Source organism: Oncorhynchus tshawytscha, linkage group LG07 (genome assembly GCF_018296145.1).
Source record: "Oncorhynchus tshawytscha isolate Ot180627B linkage group LG07, Otsh_v2.0, whole genome shotgun sequence".
Taxonomy (NCBI): Eukaryota; Metazoa; Chordata; class Actinopteri; order Salmoniformes; family Salmonidae; genus Oncorhynchus; species Oncorhynchus tshawytscha.
The window spans coordinates 44,035,780-44,058,448 of NC_056435.1; the positions used below are offsets into that span (position 1 = coordinate 44,035,780).

Sequence of the window (22,669 nt, forward strand, 5' to 3'; positions counted from 1 at the left end):
AGTGGTGGGATGTAACGGTCATATTACAGGACGAGCACCAGTGTCCCCCTATTTCAGCTATTCGTGACTACACTGTAGGGTTCACTGACTTTCTGCACAACCTGTATTCCCTTAAATCGGTAAGACTCTCTTTGGTTTAGCTTTTAGGTGAAAATGAGAAAGTTGTTAAGAGTAGCCATGTGTTGTCAGGTGTGTACACCTTAGAGCAGTTTATTATTTAATAATGACATAAAGAAGACTCAGAAGATTGCGATATGATTGTCGATATCCCCATCTAGAAATAGTATGATATTCAAACGTTTAGTTGTATCTGCTGTTGGAATGGACAGTCCTCCCTGAATGGTGAATGACTTCAATAATCGTCTAAACAAGATTTATTTAGTATATTTAAACATTTTACCCATACTACAGTTAGTGGTGCATGTAAGAGACACATATTACAAGATAAACATATCACAGACATCTATATTCATCAGCTCACTTCATATTTTATAAAGCTCTCAAAAAAACGAATTCTCTGTAAATTGTCTTCACCTCTTGGCATCGATCATCTAAACCTGGGGCAGTCAGTCAGGTCAGCAGCTACATACATTGCCTTTGGAAAGTATTCAGACCCCTTGACTTTTTCCACATTTTGTTAGGTTACAGCCTTATTCTAAAATGTATTAAATAGTTTTTCTCCCCCTCATTAATCTACACACAATACCCAATAATAACAAAGCATTTTTGCTAATTCAAAAATAAATGTCATATTAACATAAGAATTCAGACGCTTTACTCAAGACTTTGTTAAAGCATTTGGCAGCGATTACAGCCTTGAGTCTTCTTGGGTATGATGCTACAAGCTTGGCACACCTGTATTTGGGGAGTTTCTCCCATTCTTCTCTGCAGATCATCTCAAGCTCTGTTAGGTTGGATGGGGAATATTGCTGCACAGCTTTTTTCAGGTCTCTCCAGAGATGTTTGATCAGGTTCAAGTACGGGCTCTGACTGGGCCACTCAAGGACATTCAGTGACTTGTCCTGAAGCCACTCCTGCCTTGTCTTGGCTGTGTGCTTAGGGTCGTTGTCCTGTTAGAAGATGATCCCTCACCCCAGTCCAGAGAATCTTGTTTCTCATGTTCTGATAATCTTTAGGTGCCTTTTGGCAAACTCCAAGTGGGCTGTCATAGCCCTAATTGGTGTAGTGCTACAGAGATGATTGTCCTTCTGGAAGGTTCTTCCATCTCCACAGAGGAACTCTGGAGCTCTCTCAGAGTGACCATCGGGTTCTTGGTCACCTCTCCGACCAAGGCCCTTCTCCCCCGATTGCTCAGTTTGGCTGGGTAGCCAGCTATAGAAAGAGTCTAGGTTGTTCCAAACTTCTTCATTTTAGAATGATGGAGGCAATGGTGTTCTTGGAGACCTTCAATGCTGCAGTTATTTTTTGGTACCCTTCCCCAGATCTGTGCCTTGACACAATCCTGTCTCGGAGTTCTACGGACAATTCCTTCGACCTCATGGCTTGGTTTTTTCATGCACTGTCAACTGTGGGACCTTATATAGACAGGTGTGTGCCTTTCTAAATCATGTCCAATCAATTGAATTTACCACAGCTGGACTCCAATCAAGTTGTAGAAACATTTCAAGGATGATCAATGGAAACAGGATGCACCTGAGCTCAATTTCGAGTCTCATAGAAAAGGGTCTGAATGCTTATGTAAATAAGGTATCTGTTTTTAGATTTTAATAAATAGAGTAAGAGTAGAGTAATAGAGTAGAGTAGAGTAATAGAGTAAGGCTGTAACGTAACAAAATGCGACAAAAGTCAAGGAGTCTGAATACTTTCAGAAGGCACAGTACATGCTCTGCATGTGCACACACCAGTGCACATGTATGTTCACACACACAAAGGGCCAGACTTATAATACTGAAACACTTTGTAAATCTGTCCTTCAAACTATGGAGACTAACATGTGTCACTCCATTTATGAAGTTACACTTATAAATGTCCTCTTGTCTATGATATATTATCTATTTTATAATGCAGATGGATCTAGCATAGTTTTCTCTGGTTTACTCTCAGCTCTCTTGTTATTTGTCTAGAACATGACCAATATATTGTTTCCCCGATATTATCGATTGGTATTGGTCTTTTACAGATATATTGATAACCGGCTTATAATTCCACCAATAACCAAAATGTAATAAATAGGATGAAAAAAAGGTATCTCATGCATTTTCATGTGTCATTATTGTCACAATGTATGAAATCAACATATTTCTTGGACAATTGCTCTTTTGGATAGCAATTTATGAGAATTCAGTATGGAAAATGTTCACTTTTCCCATTTCCCTACTGAAAACTGGAATATCGGCAGATATAGTGGAATCTGTATGTTTTGTCCCACCAACAAATCGTAATCGGACCCAAAAAACCCATATCGGTCATGCTCTAGTTTTTTCTTCCTGCGTATGCTAATGTAACCAGAGGCTTGTCTGGCGCCCAGCGGCTCAGGCAGCTGACAGTATGCATCCTGGGGAGTGATCTATTGATCCATATTCAATATGTGTTTCACTTTCTCCCTCACTAAAGTTGGCCGATGAATAACTAAAGTGTAGAACTGACAGTACATTCCACACTTAGTCCACAAAAGGCTGAAAACAGCCCAAATGCTAGTGTGCGAACGAAAGGCCTGAGGCCAGTCTTGTTAGATTTTCTCTACAAACAAATTTACTCAGACATAATTATTTTCAATCAATTTAATTGGAAAACATGGTTTAAATGGACTTTATTTATTTGTACAAAAATACAGTGGGGCAAAAAAGTATTTAGTCAGCCACCAATTGTGCAAGTTCTCCCACTTAAAAAGATGAGAGAGGCCTGTAATTTTCATCATAGGTACACTTCAACTATGACAGACAAAATTAGAAAAAAAATCCAGAAAATCACATTGTAGGATTTTTAATGAATTTATTTGCAAATTATGGTGGAAAATAAGTATTTGGTCACCTACAAACAAGCAATATTTCTGGCTCTCACAGACCTGTAACTTCTTCTTTAAGAGGCTCCTCTGTCCTCCACTCGTTACCTGTATTAATGGCACCTGTTTGAACTTGTCATCAGTATAAAAGACACCTGTCCACAACCTCAAACAGTCGCACTCCAAACTCCAATATGGCCAAGACCAAAGAGCTGTCAAAGGACACCAGAAACAAAATTGTTATTAATACTTTTTACCCAGTCTTTTACAAATCTTGGAAATTTATGTGGCTTCTACAAGATGGATGTAACTAACTACAGCAATTCAGTGTGCATGGCTGCATGGGGGCGCACTAAAGCGGAATGATTCTTCTCTCCGACTGGCTGGATGCCCTAATGGATGGAGCACAATACCTGTGCTACCAGCTACTGTTTGTGTGTGTTTTTTTCTTTTTGTGTCAGTGTGAAAATGGAACCGAAGGAGGCCTTGGGGATGTGTCTCTCACACGACCGTGGTTCTTCTGTGTCCATGCATAATACAATAATGGACATGGGGTTCTGTTGTGACTTCTGCAAAGCTGTCACCAAGAAGTTCAGCACGAAGGACAGATGAATAGACTTAATTTACAAGTAAAGGTAGGCCTAATACATTTTCCTTTGCCATTTGGGGATTAGGCTACTGTTGAATGAACATGAGAATAGACAACATCTTTTTGATCAATCAATCAAATGTATTTATAAAGCCCTTCTTACATCAGCTGATGTCACAAAGTGCTGTACAGAAACCCAGCCTAAAACCGCAAACAGCAAGCAATGCAGGTGTAGAAGCACTTAATTTATCAAGCTAGAATTGTGTTTTGATGAGACACTTTTTAAAATGTTTTTAACTGATTTTTATGTCATTTTGATTGTTGATATTGTCATTTTGTTAGAATCTTATTTAATATATACATATATTATTCCAAACATTAAGAACACTTGCTCTCCTAAACCTGAGACATGACATAGACTGACCAACTGAATCCAGGTGAAAGCTATGATCCCTTATTGATGTCACTTGTTAAAATAAATCCATTTTAAATCAGTGTAGATGAAGGGGAGGAGACAGGTTAAAGAAGGATTTCTAAGCCTTGCGACAACTGAGACATGGATTGTGTATGTGTGCCATTCAGAGGGTGAATGGGCAAGACAAAACATGTAAGTGCCTTTGAACGGGGTATGGTAGTAGGTGACAAGACGCAATGGTTTGTGTCAAGAACTGCAGCGCTGTTGGATTTTTCACTCTCAATAGTTTCCCGTGTATATTAAGAATGGTCCACCACCTGAAAGGACATCCAGCCAACTTAACACAACTGTGGGAAGCATTGGAGTCAACATGGGCCAGCATCCCCGTGGAATGCATTCGAAACCTTGTAGAGTACATGCCCCAACAAATTGTGTTTGGTATACTCAGTGCATGTGTGTGTAATAATATTTCACATAATAATATTATTATTATGTGTGTGTATTCTAAGCGTGTGTATCTAGGCTAAATTGGTATTTACATTTGGTGAACATTTTTGGTCAATTTCTTTTAATAGCCACTCAGGTTTTTGGAGCTATCTGTTGTATGGATGAACTTGGGCTTCATCAAGGTTTATTTGTGAATAAATCTGGCTTGGATAATAGCCAGTGCCTACCCAGCCACCGACCTCACCACACATCACTGGCCTGTTGACATTTACAGAGACATCTGAAGGTGCTAAAGGTATAGAATATGTTGAGAAACAAAGAGAGAAGGAACGAATGAAAGAGTGAGAGAGAGCAAAAGAAAAACGGGAGGTTGTCAGTAGCAATGTGTCTTTCACCACTAATGAGATCTGAAAGCTGGAGAAACACAGAGGCACTGACAACAGCCCTGAGAACACCACTCTCCTCCTTTCACCCTCTCCCTCTCTCTCACACACACATACACACACAGTTTGTCATTCTTCACACCGTGTCTCAGTCTCACATCAGTACATCTCCTATCCACATCACTCTCTTTTCACCTACCCTCCCACCACCAATACAACTTAAAATGTTATACAAAAATATAGCCCTTGATTATGACTCTCAGTTCCATTACATTACACATAAGAGTAATTGGATGAAGGCGTCTTCTGTAAGGGTACCTTTTGTTAAGATCTCAGATGCTTGGTCGGAACATTAATGCATCGCTTGCGGTATGGTTTTGGGAAGCATAATAACCTTATCTTTCATATCAGCAAGAAATAATGTTCTAAAAACAAAAGGTTAACTTGATACACACCTTGATAGGGTTACGGTTAGTGTTCCCACATGGCCATATCTCCATGTTACAGTGCTTGTTTACGGAAAACAGACGGCAGATAAGCGGCGACCATCTGTGCTAATTAGCCATCTAGCATGCTCCGAACACCTGTGTGTAAGCATAACTCGGGAAGTGTAGTGGAAGTGTAGTATCGTCGGATGGAGGCACTCATAGCTGTATGGATCTGTGCAAAACTGCTACAGTAAGTGTTATCTTTTTTATTTGAATGATTCTTTCTCGCTGATGAAAGATAAGGGCCAAATGTTTCGAAAGCCTTATTGAAAGTGATTATTATTGACATTTGTAAACGTTAAAACACAGCGTAGGGATTGTAGTTCACATGAGACAGTCGTGGGTGAAGCTAATGGCTAAAAACTGTAGGGAGAAGGCAGAATGCCGCCTAGAGTTAGAGCTAACAAATATTCTGCTATTTATCTGCTCATATCTTTAACAAGCAATGGTTTTGAAAATGCACTAGACAGAAAAAAACACCTTGTATAAAAAACACCATAAGAGGTTGGGTGAAATAAGACCTTGATAAAGGGATGTTTTAGTCATTACAATCCTGTAAAGTTATCATAATCATAATATAATCATTTGTATTCACACTACACACACTTTTTTTTCTCCATGTGAAGTAAGACAAAAACTAAATGTCACTATTGCGGTGATGACAAGAGGCGATAGGGGAGGGACATAATGGTTGCCTAAACAGTCATGTCTCTAGTATGTGAGAGTTCTATTCAGGCCATTTGGCTCCTCACCTGTAGCTGATTGCTGCTCGTGCCTCGTGGCTTTTGCCCCATGTGTGACGAGACGGAAATAATATATACACAAACTGATGTGTATGCTAACATTTTTGTTTATTCTAGAGCTAAGATAAGTTATCAACGCGCTTATAAGACTATAATGACACAGAAAGGCAACTAAGGTCATACAGAATGGGACGATGTGTAAGAGCGGAAAGAGGGAGCACAGGAACATTATGCGAGAGGGCGGGGGAGCAGAGCGCGCGACTGTCAAGAGGAGAGCGGAGGAAATCTAACAAGTGAGAAAACTGTTGCAGTTTGGTAAAGACGTTTATCAGTGGATTAAAATATGAAAATCTACAATAATTCTCTTTAGAATATCTTGGAGCATAGAAAGGAAGTGAAAAGTTAATTAGGTAAGTGGTGGCCTAAGTCACTATTTTGTTCCGTCTGTCTGCCTTGGGTGTTGATGACCAACGAGTGACCTGTTACTCACTGACTGGAAAAATAATCATAGTCGGCATAACGACGAATCGTTGTATTAAGAGAAAAACAAAAGTGAATTTGCTGTTAGTTTTCGAGTTCATCTGACTATTCCAGAGCTTGACAACTCACGGAGACGGTGAGGATGCGCTGTCTTCACTGTTTTCTCGACCACGTTGAAAGTCTACCTGCGCGAAACTGAAGGGTTCACCTTCCCATAGCGTATCTCAGATCATCGACACTTCTATTGTGCAGCGACGAGCAAAAGGTGAGCGATATAAAACAAATATATTTTTAAAGATTTGTTTGAAATAGCCTCTATCTCTCGGAGATATTTATATTTTCACTAGGGCAACATAAGAAACATGTATGGTCATTAAATATCGGAATGTGTGTAATTAAAAATGCTTGAATAAAGTTATAAAGTTACTGATAATTATTTGAATATCCTAAAAATGAACTAATCTAGACTACTATGCAAAGCACATTTTTTTGTTTCAAATTACTTTTCGGCGTGGCTGTTATTCATAATTGTATTATTACAATTAGTTTTGTTTTTATTCCAAAGATTAAGTAGTCTCACATGTATTCGTGTATTGCACAAATGTAACCATTTAAGTCTACTAGTTTTGAATCAAGTTACTCTACAGTAGTCCTAAACCTCTTTCATTTTCACATAAAATGATGAATTTAAACAATTTGTATTGGATATCAATATTTAAACTCTGCTTTGCAGTAATTGTGTAAGTGATTAGAATTGTGTTAATGGTTAGATATTATCAACACTCCATTGTATCTTATGCATATGGTTGAGCTATAGTAATCAAGGCAATTAATATAGGGAATCAAATACTCTATTCATTTAGTAGGCCTAAATGTACATCAACCTCAAAATACATTTCCTTCCCCCAATAGAATGCTCCTGGCACAAGATGTCTGATTTACAGGCGAGCAGTGGAACCTTAGATATTCTCTGCTACGACTCAACTCACCACAAAAAAAAAAGTTTTTATGAGGAACAGAACATTTTCTCAGTACTGTTTCAATAAATACTGACTTTTGAAAAAAATCACCTTCCAACAACCATATCTGAGAGGGGAATTTGTTAGTCTACCCAAGAGGAAAACAGACCCAGGATTAAGCGATGAAAAGTACATAGAGAAAGAGAAACACAAGGAAGGAGGAATAGGAACAAATACAAGAGATTTAAGCGCTCTTTCATTCCTCTCCACTCATCCTTGGACCAGACAAGTGAGTGCCCTTCACTGAATGCCGTGGGTGAGATGGACTCCTTTGGGAATACTGGAGCAGACCCCACCTGACAGCTCTCCAACTGAGAAATATAAGGACATTCCACCAGGAGATTCTGCTGCCATTCTGGCTGAAAAATATTTATATTTTTAGAGAACCCTCTAGAACAATCTGCACTCCATCCCAGGAAAAAACCTTGCATTTAACCTTCCAAAGAACTCGATGTGGGACTTAGTCAGTTTCAACCCGTGTCTGTAACACTGAGATGGTGTCCACACTCAACTGGCTGGTTTCACCTCTAGCCCTCTGAAAGAAAATAACATACTACATATGATATCAGTGAGATCTTTACTGAAAAGAAGGATGAAGAAAGTGAATAAATATTGTTTTGCGGATTAAACATTTTACTTTAAAAAATAAATGTGGAGAAAAAGGTTTTGACAAATTAGAGGATAAACCTAGAAAAACATTTTTTTAAATGAACGGAATGAAACCATGTTTTGTATTCTCTTCCTGACATTTGACTTCAACGACTCCTGACTTTGCGACATTGAGCTTTGCTGTTCCTCAGGTGTCCTATATCATCTCATTCCTGTCTTTACGTTGAAATCTCCTATATTTATAGTCTTTCCTCACAACCCTCCTACCTTTTCACTCTCCCTCATTTACATCTTATTTCCCATAGGTAAAATTAACTACTTCACCCCCTACTCCCAGTGTAGAACCTCTCTGTCCCATCGCCTTTCCCCCCTTAGCCCCTCTCTCACCATCTCTCCCCCTAGTCCTGGTTTTCCCAGAGTTCATTCTGGCCGGCACCACCATTCCGGCCAAGGGGGAGGAGGACTTCCTCACTCTGGCCGCCTCCCGGCTCAGCCGCAGGAAACGTGTCATCGGGGCAGGAGTGGGCGTGGCTATGGTGCTGGTGCTGCTGGTTGCCATCCCCTTATTGGTTCACACCACCAAAGGGGGGGCGTCTGGAGGCGGGAGCACCCATTATGAGATGCTCGGCAGCTGCAAGATGGTGTGCGACTCTTTCACCCCCCCACAGGGCAGCCACGAGCTGACCGCTGTCTCCCCCCAACCCCCAGACTTCACAGGGAGAAGGGGCAAGTCTGGGTTTCGTGGGAGCCCTGGCCCCCCAGGCCCCAGAGGTCCCACAGGAGAACCAGGCAAGCCAGGCCCCCCTGGTCCCCCCGGCCCTGGCCCAGGGGGCTACATCCCCTCCTTCTACAGCCCCAAGATCGCCTTCTACGCTGGCCTCCGCAAACAGCATGAAGGGAGTGAGGTGTTGAGGTTTGACGACGTAGTGACCAATGTGGGGAACTACTATGAACCCAGTACTGGCAAGTTCACCTGCCCCCTACCTGGCATCTACTTCTTCACCTACCATGTCCTGATGAGGGGCGGAGATGGGACCAGCATGTGGGCCGACTTAAAAAAGAATGGACAGGTGAGACAGAGAGGAGAGTGTGTTGTTGTGTGTGTGATGAGCTAGACAGGTTAGCACACAATTAATCCTACACTAAAAGTCAACAGTTCAGCTGATTTAGTCTAAGAACCCCTGATACACCTATGCCTTCTTGTATCACTTCTACTTCAATTATCCTATAATATGTGTTTCTTCTTGTCAGAGACCTCTCTGAAAAAGAGTTATAAGGGTTATAAGGGTTATAATCGTGGTTTGGAACCAAAATGATTTTACAATGTTTTCGTTCCGAACAGAACCCCTATTTCTTTCATTCCGTTCCGGTGTTCCGGCCAGAAAAGAAAGTTCTGAACTGGTTCGAAACCAAAAAAGTAACTGTTCATATAGTTCCTTTTCGTACTTGTTAATACTTTTTGAAACCTATCAAATCAACATATTTTTTTACAAAAATACCTCCTTAATTTACTTCACCAGTTAGCAGAAACAGAGAAGCTTGCTATGGAATGCGTAAGTTAGTTGTTTACATGTTTGATTGGTCAGATAAGTGCAGGCACTAGATGCAAATGAAATTTCACCAGTGGGGAGGGGGCGAGAGTTAGGAGTAAACATGGAGTGGGCTTGGCTTGAAGCGCTGAACATCATGACATGACCTGAACTGGAATGTGTTTAGGTTATAATTAGCATGATAACTTCACATAATTATATACCTGACATTAGGAATTTAACAGGAATAATAACATTATTAACCAGTTCTCAAGATTTGAAAGTAACGGTTCTGTTCCGGAAGACTACAGATCTTTCCAGACTACCCAGCCACATCACTCTGGCCAAACTGACGTTTATTCTCCACGATGAGTCTGTATTTGCCTCCCTCACCTACGATATCTAGAATGCTAACACATTCTGACCATTTTGATTGGTCTCAGAAACCAATGGGTTGGGCCAGACCCGGCCTTCATGATGACGTTATCAACTTTGATACTCTGATTGGTTAGATTTCTTAGAGACGATCCAATCGCTGATTAATTTGCTTTGTACATCGCCCCTCATTTTGAAGTCACACAAACGACTTCTAGGGTGGCAGATTCATACTGAATGTATGTAGCGATCGATAGAGTGGAATTCAGGGTGAGTTGTCAGGCACCTAAAGTTCACTTTCATTGCCGGTTCTGTTTCCGTTCCTTGAACAATTTAATTATTTTTTGGTTTTCGGTTCTGTTCCCTGAACCGGTTCCAAGCTCTGATTATAATAGGTATTTTGGAGTTGTATGCATATGTGTCTTCATGCTCAGTCAGTAAAGCATGGCGCTTAGGTCGTGGGTTCGATTCCTGTTGGGGCCATCCATACGTGAAATTTAGGCTCGCATGACTGTAAGTCGCTTCGGATATAAGTGTCATATTATATTATTGAAGGAAAAGGCTGAGAAATTTGGTATATATTTGCCCATTATCATTTGAGTCAAAGTTCATTTGCAAGGTTTGTTAAGAGATTTAGAAGCCAGTTTGCCTAATTGAATATCCAAGTACCTTGAAACAATTTTTGTCTGGTAGGAAGCTTAACCAGAGGACCTATATTTTACACAAGTATACTCAGAGTGTTATTGTTTAAACATGAAAGAACAGAGAATTAGAACAGTGGAACGTTTACATATTCCAATCAACTAGGAAGTATGTTATGCCTTCACGTTCATAACATAGGCATAACATACTTCCATTTGGTATTCTATTATTGGTAAGATTGTGGGATGGCCATAAATAACAATGGCACATGTTTGAAGGATGAAGGATGAATTAGCAAAGCAATCTAGATTAAACATAAACATTTAAACAAGGAAAGTTGAGGTAAAATAGATTATTTTGCAGACAGAGTAGAATGAGAATAAAATAACTCGTCCAACATTTGTATAAGAACAAGTAAGCCCTCACTTAATAATTCAGCAATCCATTTTCCCTGGATATCATCAAAAGGCTTTAAGAAAAGTTCCCTAAAGATATAGTGAATTGCTCCTGGAGGACACAGAGAAAATGAAGGCCTAAAGTGCCTGAACGGCAAACTGCACACACCAAGCTGGAATGGAATGGAAGACAAAAAGTGTAACACTTTGCTAGGTTCCACCTCCTGATTTGGGCAGCAGGAGAGAGAGAAGGCAGTGACAGCTATGCGATCAAGTGGATAACGATCCTCCACATTTATGTGGAGTGACGCCAAAACGCAACAGCTGGCTACTATCCTCTGAGGATCTCCGGCTTTAACATCAATAAATAAACAAGCAAAAAAAAAATAATAATAATAATAGCCATCTGGAGATGACAAGCTTGAGGAATTAAACCCTGACTCTATTGAGGTTTCATTTTGACGTGTGTGGTGTGGAACAGAAGAGCTACACAGAGGGATTACCATAGAGGAATAGAATACGACTCACTTTGCATTGTGTTTGATGAAACACTGGTGGTTGATTTCTTTACACATAATTTAAAAGCTGTGTAGTCAGGCAGCGGTGTGTTGCTAAGTCGACCCTGACCCTGATAGCTACTGCTTATTCAGGACAGATTGGTAGGCATCAACAACTTGAACCAATCCATCATAAAATCTCTATAAAACTGTCTTCAGGGGAAAAGCTGAGTTTAATATTTCTTACCCTTTATAAATTAGTACAAACAATTACAACTAAGTGTAAGTGTAACTAACCTGTCTTCCTCAGATCATTTTTACTGGGTTGAATGTAGACCCCCAACCAAAGAACTCAAGTCCAGTCAAGCACTTATCCACTATAGCCATAAAGGTAGGATGTTAGGGGTTTCGCATCGTACTCTGGTCAAATTTCAAGTGTTGGCCTTACTGTAATACTGTATCTCAATCATCTAACCATCTCCCTGTAAAAATAGGCAGAGTACATGATACCATATAGGCAGAGTACATGTTACCATCTCCATGATATAAATGTTACTTACCCAATTGGTGGTGGAATGGATGTGTCTAGTTCTGGTATATTTTTAAATGATAACGTCTATTATAAGGGCGCGTTCGTTAAATCACTCTGGCTATCTACTCTTATTTCAGAACACGCTCGTCTGACAAATTTCCAAACACTGACAAATTTCCAAACACTCAACACCAATTGAATAGGGCCGGTGTCACTAAACGTCGGCAAAAAAGCGTAATTTAAATTGTTACCAGCAGCACAGTTAGTCACCAACGCTCTGGATAACATGAAAACAGCCTGACCAGCTCTGCTAGGTCGGGTAAAATGGTCAGAGTGAGGGGTTCTATCATTTGTGTCTGGAAGTAGCTAGCTAGTTAGCCAATGTTAGCCAGTTAGCTTGGGTGCTTGACTGTCGTTGTGAATCCAGAACACTCGGATCAACCCTACACTACTCCACGGCCAGGGTGTCCAGTGTGCGCTCTGAACGCTCCGAGAACGAAACGCTCAGAATTTAGGAACGGACAATCTGACAACACTCTGGCACTCCAGATTGAATTTACGAACGCACCATAAATTACAATTCATTTTTTTATCCTTGGATCCTGTACCACCCTGGCACTTCGCCCATCTTTCTCAATACACCCATAACACAGACTTTTTATTTGACCAGGTCTATTAAGAGGTAGATTCCGCTCTGCCTCCCCGCTCATTGATTTGACAGGGTGTGAATAAAGTGCACAGTAAAGAAGACAGACAGGAAAATGCCAGGGATAATTGGTAGACCTTGTTTGTTGCGTGCTGTCACTGAAATTGTCATTCCTGTCCTGTACAGGCGTTAAATAATTCATGGCCTTTAGATTAGATCCTCTCCACCCCCCCACCCCCACCCATCGCTTCTGGCTTGTCTATTGGCTTGCCCATTAATTATCTTTTCCATCAACTAAATTATTTAACCCAATTCAGTGCCCATCCCCCTTTCACAGGCCCACTCCACTTCGTGGTCCCACTTTGCAATGAATAGACAAGAGCTCTTATAGGGGAGCTAACTGATGGGATCAATTACAAAAACACAACCCTGGGAGAGCATTGCATAGCCAACACTAGAGACCAACAGATCAACGTCAAGGTTACAGCAAGGAGTACCAATATCAATGTCAATGTTTGGTATTTGCCGTGTGTAGGCATACTGTTTGGATTGTGTCAGAAATCGAAAAATGTGATTTGTCTGTTGTAGCTCCCCCTCCCATGTCCCATTTGAGTTGTTGTACCTGTCCATCTGAGTATCCAGTCAATAACTCTAGTTTTAAACAAGGCAACAGCAAACATGTCGTCCCCCACGAAAATCTATTATGGTGGACCTAATAGGTCCCTGAGGCATATTTGTTCCTTATGAGGAGAGGGACCCTATGTACAGTGCATTTGAAAAGTATTGATACCCCTTGACTTTTTATACATTTTGTTACGTTACAGCCTTATTCTAAAATTGCTTTCAAAAATGTTTCCTCATCCATCTACACACAATACCCCATAATGACAAAGCGAAAACAGGTTTATAGACCTTTTTTGCAAACAGAAATACCTTATATACATAACTATTCAGATCCTTTGCTATGTTGCTATGAGACTCGAAATTGAGCTCAGGTGCATCCTGTTTCCATTGATCATCCATGAGATGTTTATACAACTTGGTTGGAGTCCACCTGTGGTAAATTCAATTGATTGGGCATGATTTGGAAAGGTACACACCTGTCTATATAAGATTCCACTGTGGATGTCGGGACAAAAACCAAGCCATGAGGTCGAAGGAATTGTCCGTAGATCACCAAAACAGGATTTTTTTGAGGCACAGATCTGGGGAATTATATCCTCCTGATTCTTGCTTACAAACAAAAATGAAAGCAGGAAGCTCTAGTGACTCGGTCAATAAAAAAGTGGTCAGATTAAGCAGATGCTAAGCTACAGGACTGTTTTGCTAGCACAGACTGGAATATGTTCCAAGATTCTTCTGATGGCATTGAGGAGTGCACCTCATCAGTCACTGACTTCATCAATAAGTGCATCGATGATGTACATACCCCAACGAGAAGCCATGGATTACAGGCAACATCCACACTGAGCTAAAGGGTAGGGCTGCCGCTTTCAAGGAGCGGAACTCTAACCCGGAATGTTATAAGAAATCACGCTATGCCCTCCGACGAACAATCAAATAGGCATAGCATCAATACAGGACTAATATTGAATCGTACTACACCGGCTCCGACGCTCGTCGGATGTGGCAGGGCTTGCAAACTATTAAAGACTACAAAGGGAAGCACAGCCGAGAGCTGCCCAGTGACACGAGCCTACCAGACGAGCTAAATTACTTCTATGCTTGCTTCGAGGCAAGTAACACTGAAACATGCATGAGAGCAACAGCTGTTCTGGATGACTGTGTGATCACGCTCTCCGCAGCCGATGTGAGCAAGACTTGTAAACAGGTCAACATTCACAAGGCCACAGGGCCAGATGGATTACCAGGAAGAGTTCTCCGAGCATACGCTGACCAACTGTCAAGTGTCTTCACTGACATTTTCAACCTCTCCCTGTCTGAGTCTGTAATACCAACATGTTTCAAGCAGACCACCATAGTCCCTGTGCCCAAAGAAGCAAAGACTACCGACCCGTAGCCCTAACGTCTGTAGCCATGAAGTGCTTTGAAAGGCTGGTCATGGCTCACATCAACACCATTATTCCAGAAACTCTAGACCCACTCCAATTTGCATACCGCACCAACCGATCCACAGATGATGCAATCTCTATTGCATTCCACACTGCCCTTTCCCACCTGGACAAAATAACACCTATGTGAGAATGCTATTCATTGACTACAGCTCAGTGTTTAATACCATAGCTTAGTGATGAGCTTTGAGGGTCCTAAGGACCCTGGGACTAAACTGACGGGCCTCCCCAGGTGGTAAGGGTAGGTAACAACACGTCTGCCACGCTGATCCACGGGGCCCCTCAGGGGTGCTTACTCAGTCCCCTCCTGTACTCCTTATTCACTCATGACTACACAGCCAGGCACAAGCCATAAGACTCCTGAACATCTAGTCAAATGGCTATCCAGACTATTTGCAATGCACCCCCCTTTACGCTGCTGCTACTCTCTGTTATTATCTATGCATAGTCACTTTAATAACTCTAATAACTTTAATAAATACCTACTCTACATGTACATGTACATATTACCTTAATTACCTCGACATAACTGGTGCCCCCACACATTGACTCTGTACCAGTACCCCCTGTATATAGCCTCTCTATTGTTATTTTACTGCTGCTCTTTAATTATTTGTTACTTACATTTCTTGATTTTTTTGTAGGTATTTTTCTTAAATCTGCATTGTTGGTTAAGGGCTTGTAAGCAAGCATTTCACTGTAAGGTCTACCCCTGTTGTATTCGATGCATGTGACAAACACAATTAGATTTTATTTTATTCTTAAATGGAAGAAGTTTGGAACCACCAAGGCTCTTCTTAGAGCTGGCCGCCCAGCCAAACTGCGCAATTGGGGGAGAAGGGCCTTGGTCAGGGAAGTGACCAAGAACCCGATGGTCACTGACAGAGCTCCAGAGTTCCTCTTTGGAGATGGGAGAACCTTTCAGATTGACAACCATCTCTGCAGCACTCCACCAATCAGTAAAAGGCACATGACAGCCCACTTGGAGTTTGCCAAAAGGCACCTAAAGGACTTAGACCATGAGAAACAACATTCTCTGGTCTGATGAAACCAAGAATGAACTCTTTGGCCTGAATGCCAAGCATCACATCTAGAGGAAATCTGGCACCATACCTACGGTGAAGCATGGTGGTGGCAGCATCATGTTGTGGGGATGTTTTTCAGCAGCAGGGACTGGGAGACTAGTCAGGATCAAAGGAAAGATGAACGGAGCAAAGTACAGAGAGATCCTTGATGAAAACCTGCTCCAGAGCGCTCAGGTCCTCAGACCTCACATCCCAACAGGACACAGCCAAGACAATGCAGAAGTGGCTTCGGGGCAAGTCTCTGAATGTCCTTGAGTGCCCAGTCGCTCCCCATCCAACCTGACAGAGCTTGAGAGGATCTGCAGAGAAGAATGGGAGAAACTCTCCAAATACAGTAGCGTCATACCCAAGAAGACTCGAGGCTGTATTCGCTGCCAAAAGGGCTTCAACAAAGTACTGAGTAAAGGGTCTGAATACTTATGTAAATGTCAAAAAAATTCCAACAACCTGTTTTTCCTTTGCCATTATGGGGTATTGGGTGTAGATTGATGAGGGGAAAAAATGATTTTAGAACAAGGCTGTGATGTAACAAAATGTGGAATAAGTCAAGGGGTCTGAATACTTTCCGAATGCAATGTACCTTAATGACTTTAGGTAAATCGGGGTGAGGGGCGTGGCATTTCAAAGTTAGTATTTTCCACCTCTTGTTATAGCGCCATCATCTGGCCAATCAGTCAAATTGATCAAAATAACGGATCTCTTTGGCAAGATGTTTCGGAAGAATCGGGCCAGTGGTGTCTGAGATATCGTGTGGGTTAGCTAGACTCATATCCCTGAGCCTGTGTGCCAAATTTCATCACTCTGATACTTTGACTTTTTCTGCCAACTTTACCATACCACCAACTTTTTTTCAGCCCTTGTATCTGAAAGGTATTGCCGGTATCAAAGCTGAAACATTTATTCCCGCCTAATGACCTAGTAATCATTTTGGTACATTTCTGCCTACGGCTTAGTATGAAACGTGCCCGTAATGCTGTGGCAGCATTGGCACACACTAAGCTCTTAAACTCTTGATGGTTGCGAGGCAGTGCCAGTTAACCATCCTCCTGCCGGCTCCCTAACTTTGCGAGGCATGTCACTTCTCCCATCTCTTAGCATAGCCCACTATTTTCTTAACCACAGAAGAATTACTGTGTGAATAAATATCACTGAATGACAAAAATATTGGAAGAAAATAGGCTAATGCAATTGAAGACATGTATCAAATTGTTGCTTACTGAAACTCCCAAAGTTATCCAATCATTGTAATACATTTGAAGCAATAGGCTACCCGCCTGTGGTCAATTAGAAAATAATTTCAGCATCATTTTTATTGGGACAGCACTATTGCGCTGCTTTGAGACAAGCGTTAGGGACTCATCTTGATTAATCAATCAATGTCAGATTTTTGTTTTTACTGATTCTCTGTTTGGATATTGGTTAGACTACAATTAGGCTGGGGAAATGTTAGCTGAGGTGAGTGCTGCTCATGGTCATCTTGTCTAGTTGGCTCATTTATTAGAACATTTTGCCAACATGTTATGTAGTTTAACAAGTGGATTATTTTGCTCTTCACTCCCAGTCGCTTAGTATCCTAGGCCTACTCCTGACCAAAAGCCTGTGACTTCACTGACTTGTCTCAATTAATGTGATTTTGTTTCACTGAATCTCCGTCTGTAGGCTATTTGGTTAAGTCGTTTCTGGCTGGGCAAATAAGTGGAAGTGGTAGCTCATCTATTTGTTTGCTCATCTAACACTGATCAGACACATTTAGCATGCAATAATGTACCAGAAACCAAGTGTCAATGTATGCCTGCACCCTAACGAAGTGGAGTGAGGGTAGGAAAGAGATTAATTGTGGCTCTTTTTCAAAATATAACTTTTTTATAAGACAGCGGTTCCACACATTCCAGTGACACAAGTTGTGTAGGAAAAAAATATAATTTGTGTTTTATTCTGTTGTATTCCATTATATTTTTACTACAAAATATGTGTGTTAACTGTGATTGGGTTATTAATGAACAAAATAATGAACTATTGATTTCATTCATTTGGACATAATTAAACCCAAAATACACCATTCTATTGTTTTGAAAATACATTTTATTAGTCTTATAATATTTCTTAGGACCTGCCTAAACAAATTAATAATGAATGTATTTTTGATGGTGTATATTACTACTGCTACCACTTGTTGCTGACATGTTCATGGGACGTATAAATGTGTATGCAGGCAAGAATGTGGTAACAATGGGCCTGTTTGTAAGGGGGTCATATAAACATGGCCCAATACATTTTTAAGGCCAAAATACAGTTAATCCTATGTGAAAGCAGTAAGAGTCAAACAGATCAAGAGATATAAACATGTGCCCGTTATAGCGCCACAGTGTGGTCGATATGAATGTTCTTGCATATGTTGAGTCTTGACAGTGTTTGCAACATATGTGTGTTACAATACGAATATCCGTGAAAAATCCTTCACGGCAGAGCTAATGAGTTCCTGAGGCATATTTGTTCCTTGTGAGGAGAGGGACCTATTTACCGAATTTCATGACTTTAGGTCAATCGGGGTGAGGGGCTTGGCCTTTCAAAGTTAGCATTTTCAATCAATATAGAGCCACCATCTGGCCAATCAGTGTAATGTTATAAATGCCGTATCTCTATGGCAAGATGCAACATTCACCCAAGTTTCATTCAAATCGGGCCAGTGCGGTCTGAGATATCGCATGTGACTAACGTATGAATGTACTAACGGACAGAGACAGATATACAGTTCCCTCCCCGATTTTCATCGGGGGGAGAATTATTATGTACTGTAAGTGTGATTTTCATTGACTATAACTCAAAAGGCAGATCTAGGTTGTGTGTTTAAATTATGTCATATTGACACAGAGATGCAGTTTATCCGCAGCACGTCAAAGGGAGGTGGGATTAAGACACAGCCGGGGGAGAGATGACTGTAAAGGGAGGCAGGCTGCAGACAAGTGGGGCGACAGAGAGATCAAGAAAGGAGAGAAAGATGGATGGATAAACAGAGGAAAGCGGACATAGGGGGATAAGAGACACAGCTACAGCAAGGCCAACATGAGAGGGTAGGATCAGATCAACATAAAGAAGAAAGATGAAGATGGATAGAATGAATGAAAAAGGGGAGATGGAGTGAAAGAGAACAAGGCCAGTGTAAGGACAGAAAGGTGGAAGAATTTAAATGAATCAAAGACCTTATTGACAGTCGTAGATCTGATATTGCTAAATGGATGATGAATCCTTCATGTGTTCCTTGACATCTTTCCAGTGTACCTATTAGACATCTATGATTAGGAGGGAAATTACATCTGATCCTCACAACTGACAAGTCTGCATACCCTACTGAGCCGTCAGATCTCTACTCTCCATGTTTCTTAAGCCACCAAACGATTTTTGTTAAAGCAAGTGACCTTTCCTATGAATTTATAATTTACAACCAATATAGATTTTGCCCTTTTGCGATGATGAGCTGGGAGTGGGATTATCATGAATATTTATAGCCGGTGCATGGATTGGTCATTTTGGGAGTGTCTAGGCCCATCCCTCATGTTGGCCGCATATTTCTTCTATGACTAATAGTTTATGATGAGTCCAGTGCAGAGCTGCTGCTAACCCATTTAGACCCAACATGTCTGCTCAGAAGCTTTGTGCCACTTGTGACACCATGTCCCCATTACAGGACTGTGGCATTTAGTTTGATTTGACCTATTGGAAAAGAGACCTGGAGGACAGACCGAGCACTAATTAAGCCCAACACAACATTGGAACTGCTGCCCTGATTCCTGCTTCACATGGCTCAACTCTTTGCACTTCTCACAGAGGATATACAACTGGAGAGTTAGTGTATTTTCCATTCAGTTGGATAGTGCAGTGTCAATATGGGACATAATATGTCCTCTGCTCTAATGTTGGACCATATCCCTTATAAAGTGAACATGACTGTGTTTTCGTATCAGTGTTTTTTATACGAAAACACAGTCATGTTCACTTCAGAAGGGATTCGGTCCAACATCAACTCAATTAGCTCATTAATTAAGGATGCTAGTAGCTAATTTCTGGGCAACTGTGTGACACATTGTGTGAATTGCTATATCTTATTTAGTGGGCCTGACGTGTCCGCTGTCAGGATTAGTAGCTACTAATCACTGTGGGTTTCAGTGGAGGTTTAGAACAGCCTTCCAGATATTGTCTGCTACACAGGAATTAATGACTACATTTGTTTTGCCTTTCCCTTGCTTGTCATGTCCTGACCATAGAGAGCATTTATTTCCTATGGTAGAGTAGGTCAGGGTGTGACTAGGGGTTGTTCTAGTTTATATTTTCTATGTGGGGTTCTAGGTTTATTTTCTATGTTGGTGAGTTGTATGATTCCCAATTAGAGGCAGCTGGTAATTGTTGTCTCTAATTGCATTCTTTCCACCTGTGGGTTATGGGATATTGTTTATGTTTGGAGTTAGTGCACATAGCACCTCAGTAGTCACGGTTTGTTTGTAGTCACGGTTTGTTTGTTTATTGTTTTGTTAAGTTTCACTTCTTTAATAAATTATGTGGAACTCAACGTACGCTGCGCCTTGGTCCCTTAATTCTACAAATGACCGTGACATTACTTGTCATCCAGCTTTTGTAAGACATACAGGTGACTTTGAAACTGTAACAGCAAAGCTTATATTTAATTGCATATTCGTTACTCTTCCTGTACATTTATTGTATAACCATAAACACAACTTTGCATTACATCACTACATTATATAGTAGGGCACATTTTCCAAATGATGTTTCATAAGTCAGGGTGGCAGGGAGCTTAGTGGTTAGAGCATGGATGGGCAACTTTGATGGGGGTGGGGGCCACAAAAAAATCTGAACTCATCACGATGGATCACAGTGGCTCACGGGTCTGCGTATTCACATCCATATCCACACATGCATTCAGAGCTGGCCCTTTTGGGGGTCCCAAGTGAAATTTTGTTGTGGGATCACCCCCTACCTTCTGAGCAAAACATTTTAGCAGCCCCCCCTCTTGACATCAGAGACAAAGTAAGGTTAGAGTTAATTTCCTGCAAATGTACACACTTTGCAATGGGGTAGAGAGAAGATTTTGCAATTGTATAACTAATATCAGGCAATTGCAATTATACTCGTTTTGCCATGTGGCAGTGAGAAAAATTAGCAGTTTTACAGCTAATTTCCTGCAATTCTACACATTTTGCCATAGGGAGGATTGTGATGTTTGCCGTTTTTAATATGATATCTGAGTGAGAGTGACTAACAAAATCAATGGGGAGTGAGTGAGAGTCACTACAAGTCAATGGGGGCCCCATGGTCAGTAATTTGACAATGATTTCTACAAGTTTAGATAGTCTAGCCAGCTAACTTACCAATCTAAAACATGTTAGCTGACATGGGCTAATTGATTGACTGTCCGTGACTGACATAACAACAGAAAAACTGCTGATGCACAACCAAATTTCGAAATTGCACCTCTACAATTGTAACTCTTAACAAAGTTGAGACCCCGTGGGCCTACAAAAGGGGACCGCCAGTTGCCCATCCCTAACTTAGAGCGTTGAGCTAGTAATCGAATGCCCAAGCTGATGAGGTGAAAAATCTGTCGATGTGCCCTTGAGCAAGGCACTTCATTCTAATTGCTCCAGGGTCGCCGTTGATAATGTCTAATTTCCAATTCACACATGCATATTAATACACACTTGTACATGTGTGAAATAGGACAAATATAAGCACCCAGCTTATTAATATTATTAAGTCAGTACACCACAAATGCAGTTTTGCCATCTCTCTCTCTCTCACACACAGCCATTATACTGTATTTCCATTCATTTCTTAAATGATCACTGAGGCATTAATACATTGCAGACTTAGGCCTCCCTTCGCTTTATTTTTCCTTCTTTTGTTTCATCTATGTTTTCCTTCTCATTTTGCCTCGCACAGTCCTTCAAAAGTTCATCCCAAAGGTTGGGTTTTCTCATTGAGTAGTGTTCAAATGTCAGAATTAGTTTGATAAATGCCATTTTTTGTGTAAGGGGGGATAAAGAACACTTAGCCCTTAGAGATCATGGAAATGTATATGATATTAGAAATATAACATTTGCAAGAATAGACAGTAAAGGCTAATAGTATGGCATTACCCATGACTCATGGTATTATATAATGAGGGGGAACTAAAGGTAGCCAATTAATAATTTCTCCCCACCATGACAGCTTGATCACTTTGTGAAAATATCATCAGTGTGAGATGTCTTAGAATTGGCTGACCATGTGAAGTAAATCAGTCACGTGATGTTTGCATGACCTGACCACACACATAGGTGGCATTTTAATCTGATGATATGGAGGAGAAAACGCTGGTTAGCAAGGCCCAATAAAATATGTGTACGTATGCGGGCATGCATGCTTGTGTGTCTGCCTTCCTGCGTGCTTGTATTGGTAAATATCCCAATAATTCCAATATTAATATTTTCCAAATTGTTAATAGGAGCCAGCAAATGACCAGTCACTGACTAAGTGGCACATTACTTAATGTCATTGCACAACCTTTGGCTGCTTCATAGTTGATGCTCTGCAGGTAGAGTCATCTGTAGCTGAAACCCCTTTATATCCAATTAAACTGTCTCCACCATTGGAACATTCCAGCCCAGAGCCAATTAGAGACTTTCTAATCAACGTCTTGACACCATAGGTCCAGAGTGTCATGGCAATATATTAGCATTTAGCATGCCAATTAGGGGTCAGACCCACAC

General features: G+C 41.0%; 1 protein-coding gene across 1 annotated transcript in view; it reads left to right on the forward strand.

The window, feature by feature from the left end:
• Nucleotides 1-6,222: 6,222 nt before the first annotated feature.
• The window catches only part of LOC112254592 (complement C1q-like protein 4), a 28,765-nt gene continuing 12,318 nt past the window's right edge, over nt 6,223-22,669 (forward strand). The window contains exons 1-2 of the mRNA XM_024427303.2: nt 6,223-6,772; nt 7,420-9,205. Coding sequence (XP_024283071.1) covers nt 8,669-9,205 — 537 coding nt within the window. The 5' untranslated portion in view covers nt 6,223-6,772; nt 7,420-8,668. The remainder of the gene's footprint in view (nt 6,773-7,419; nt 9,206-22,669) is intronic.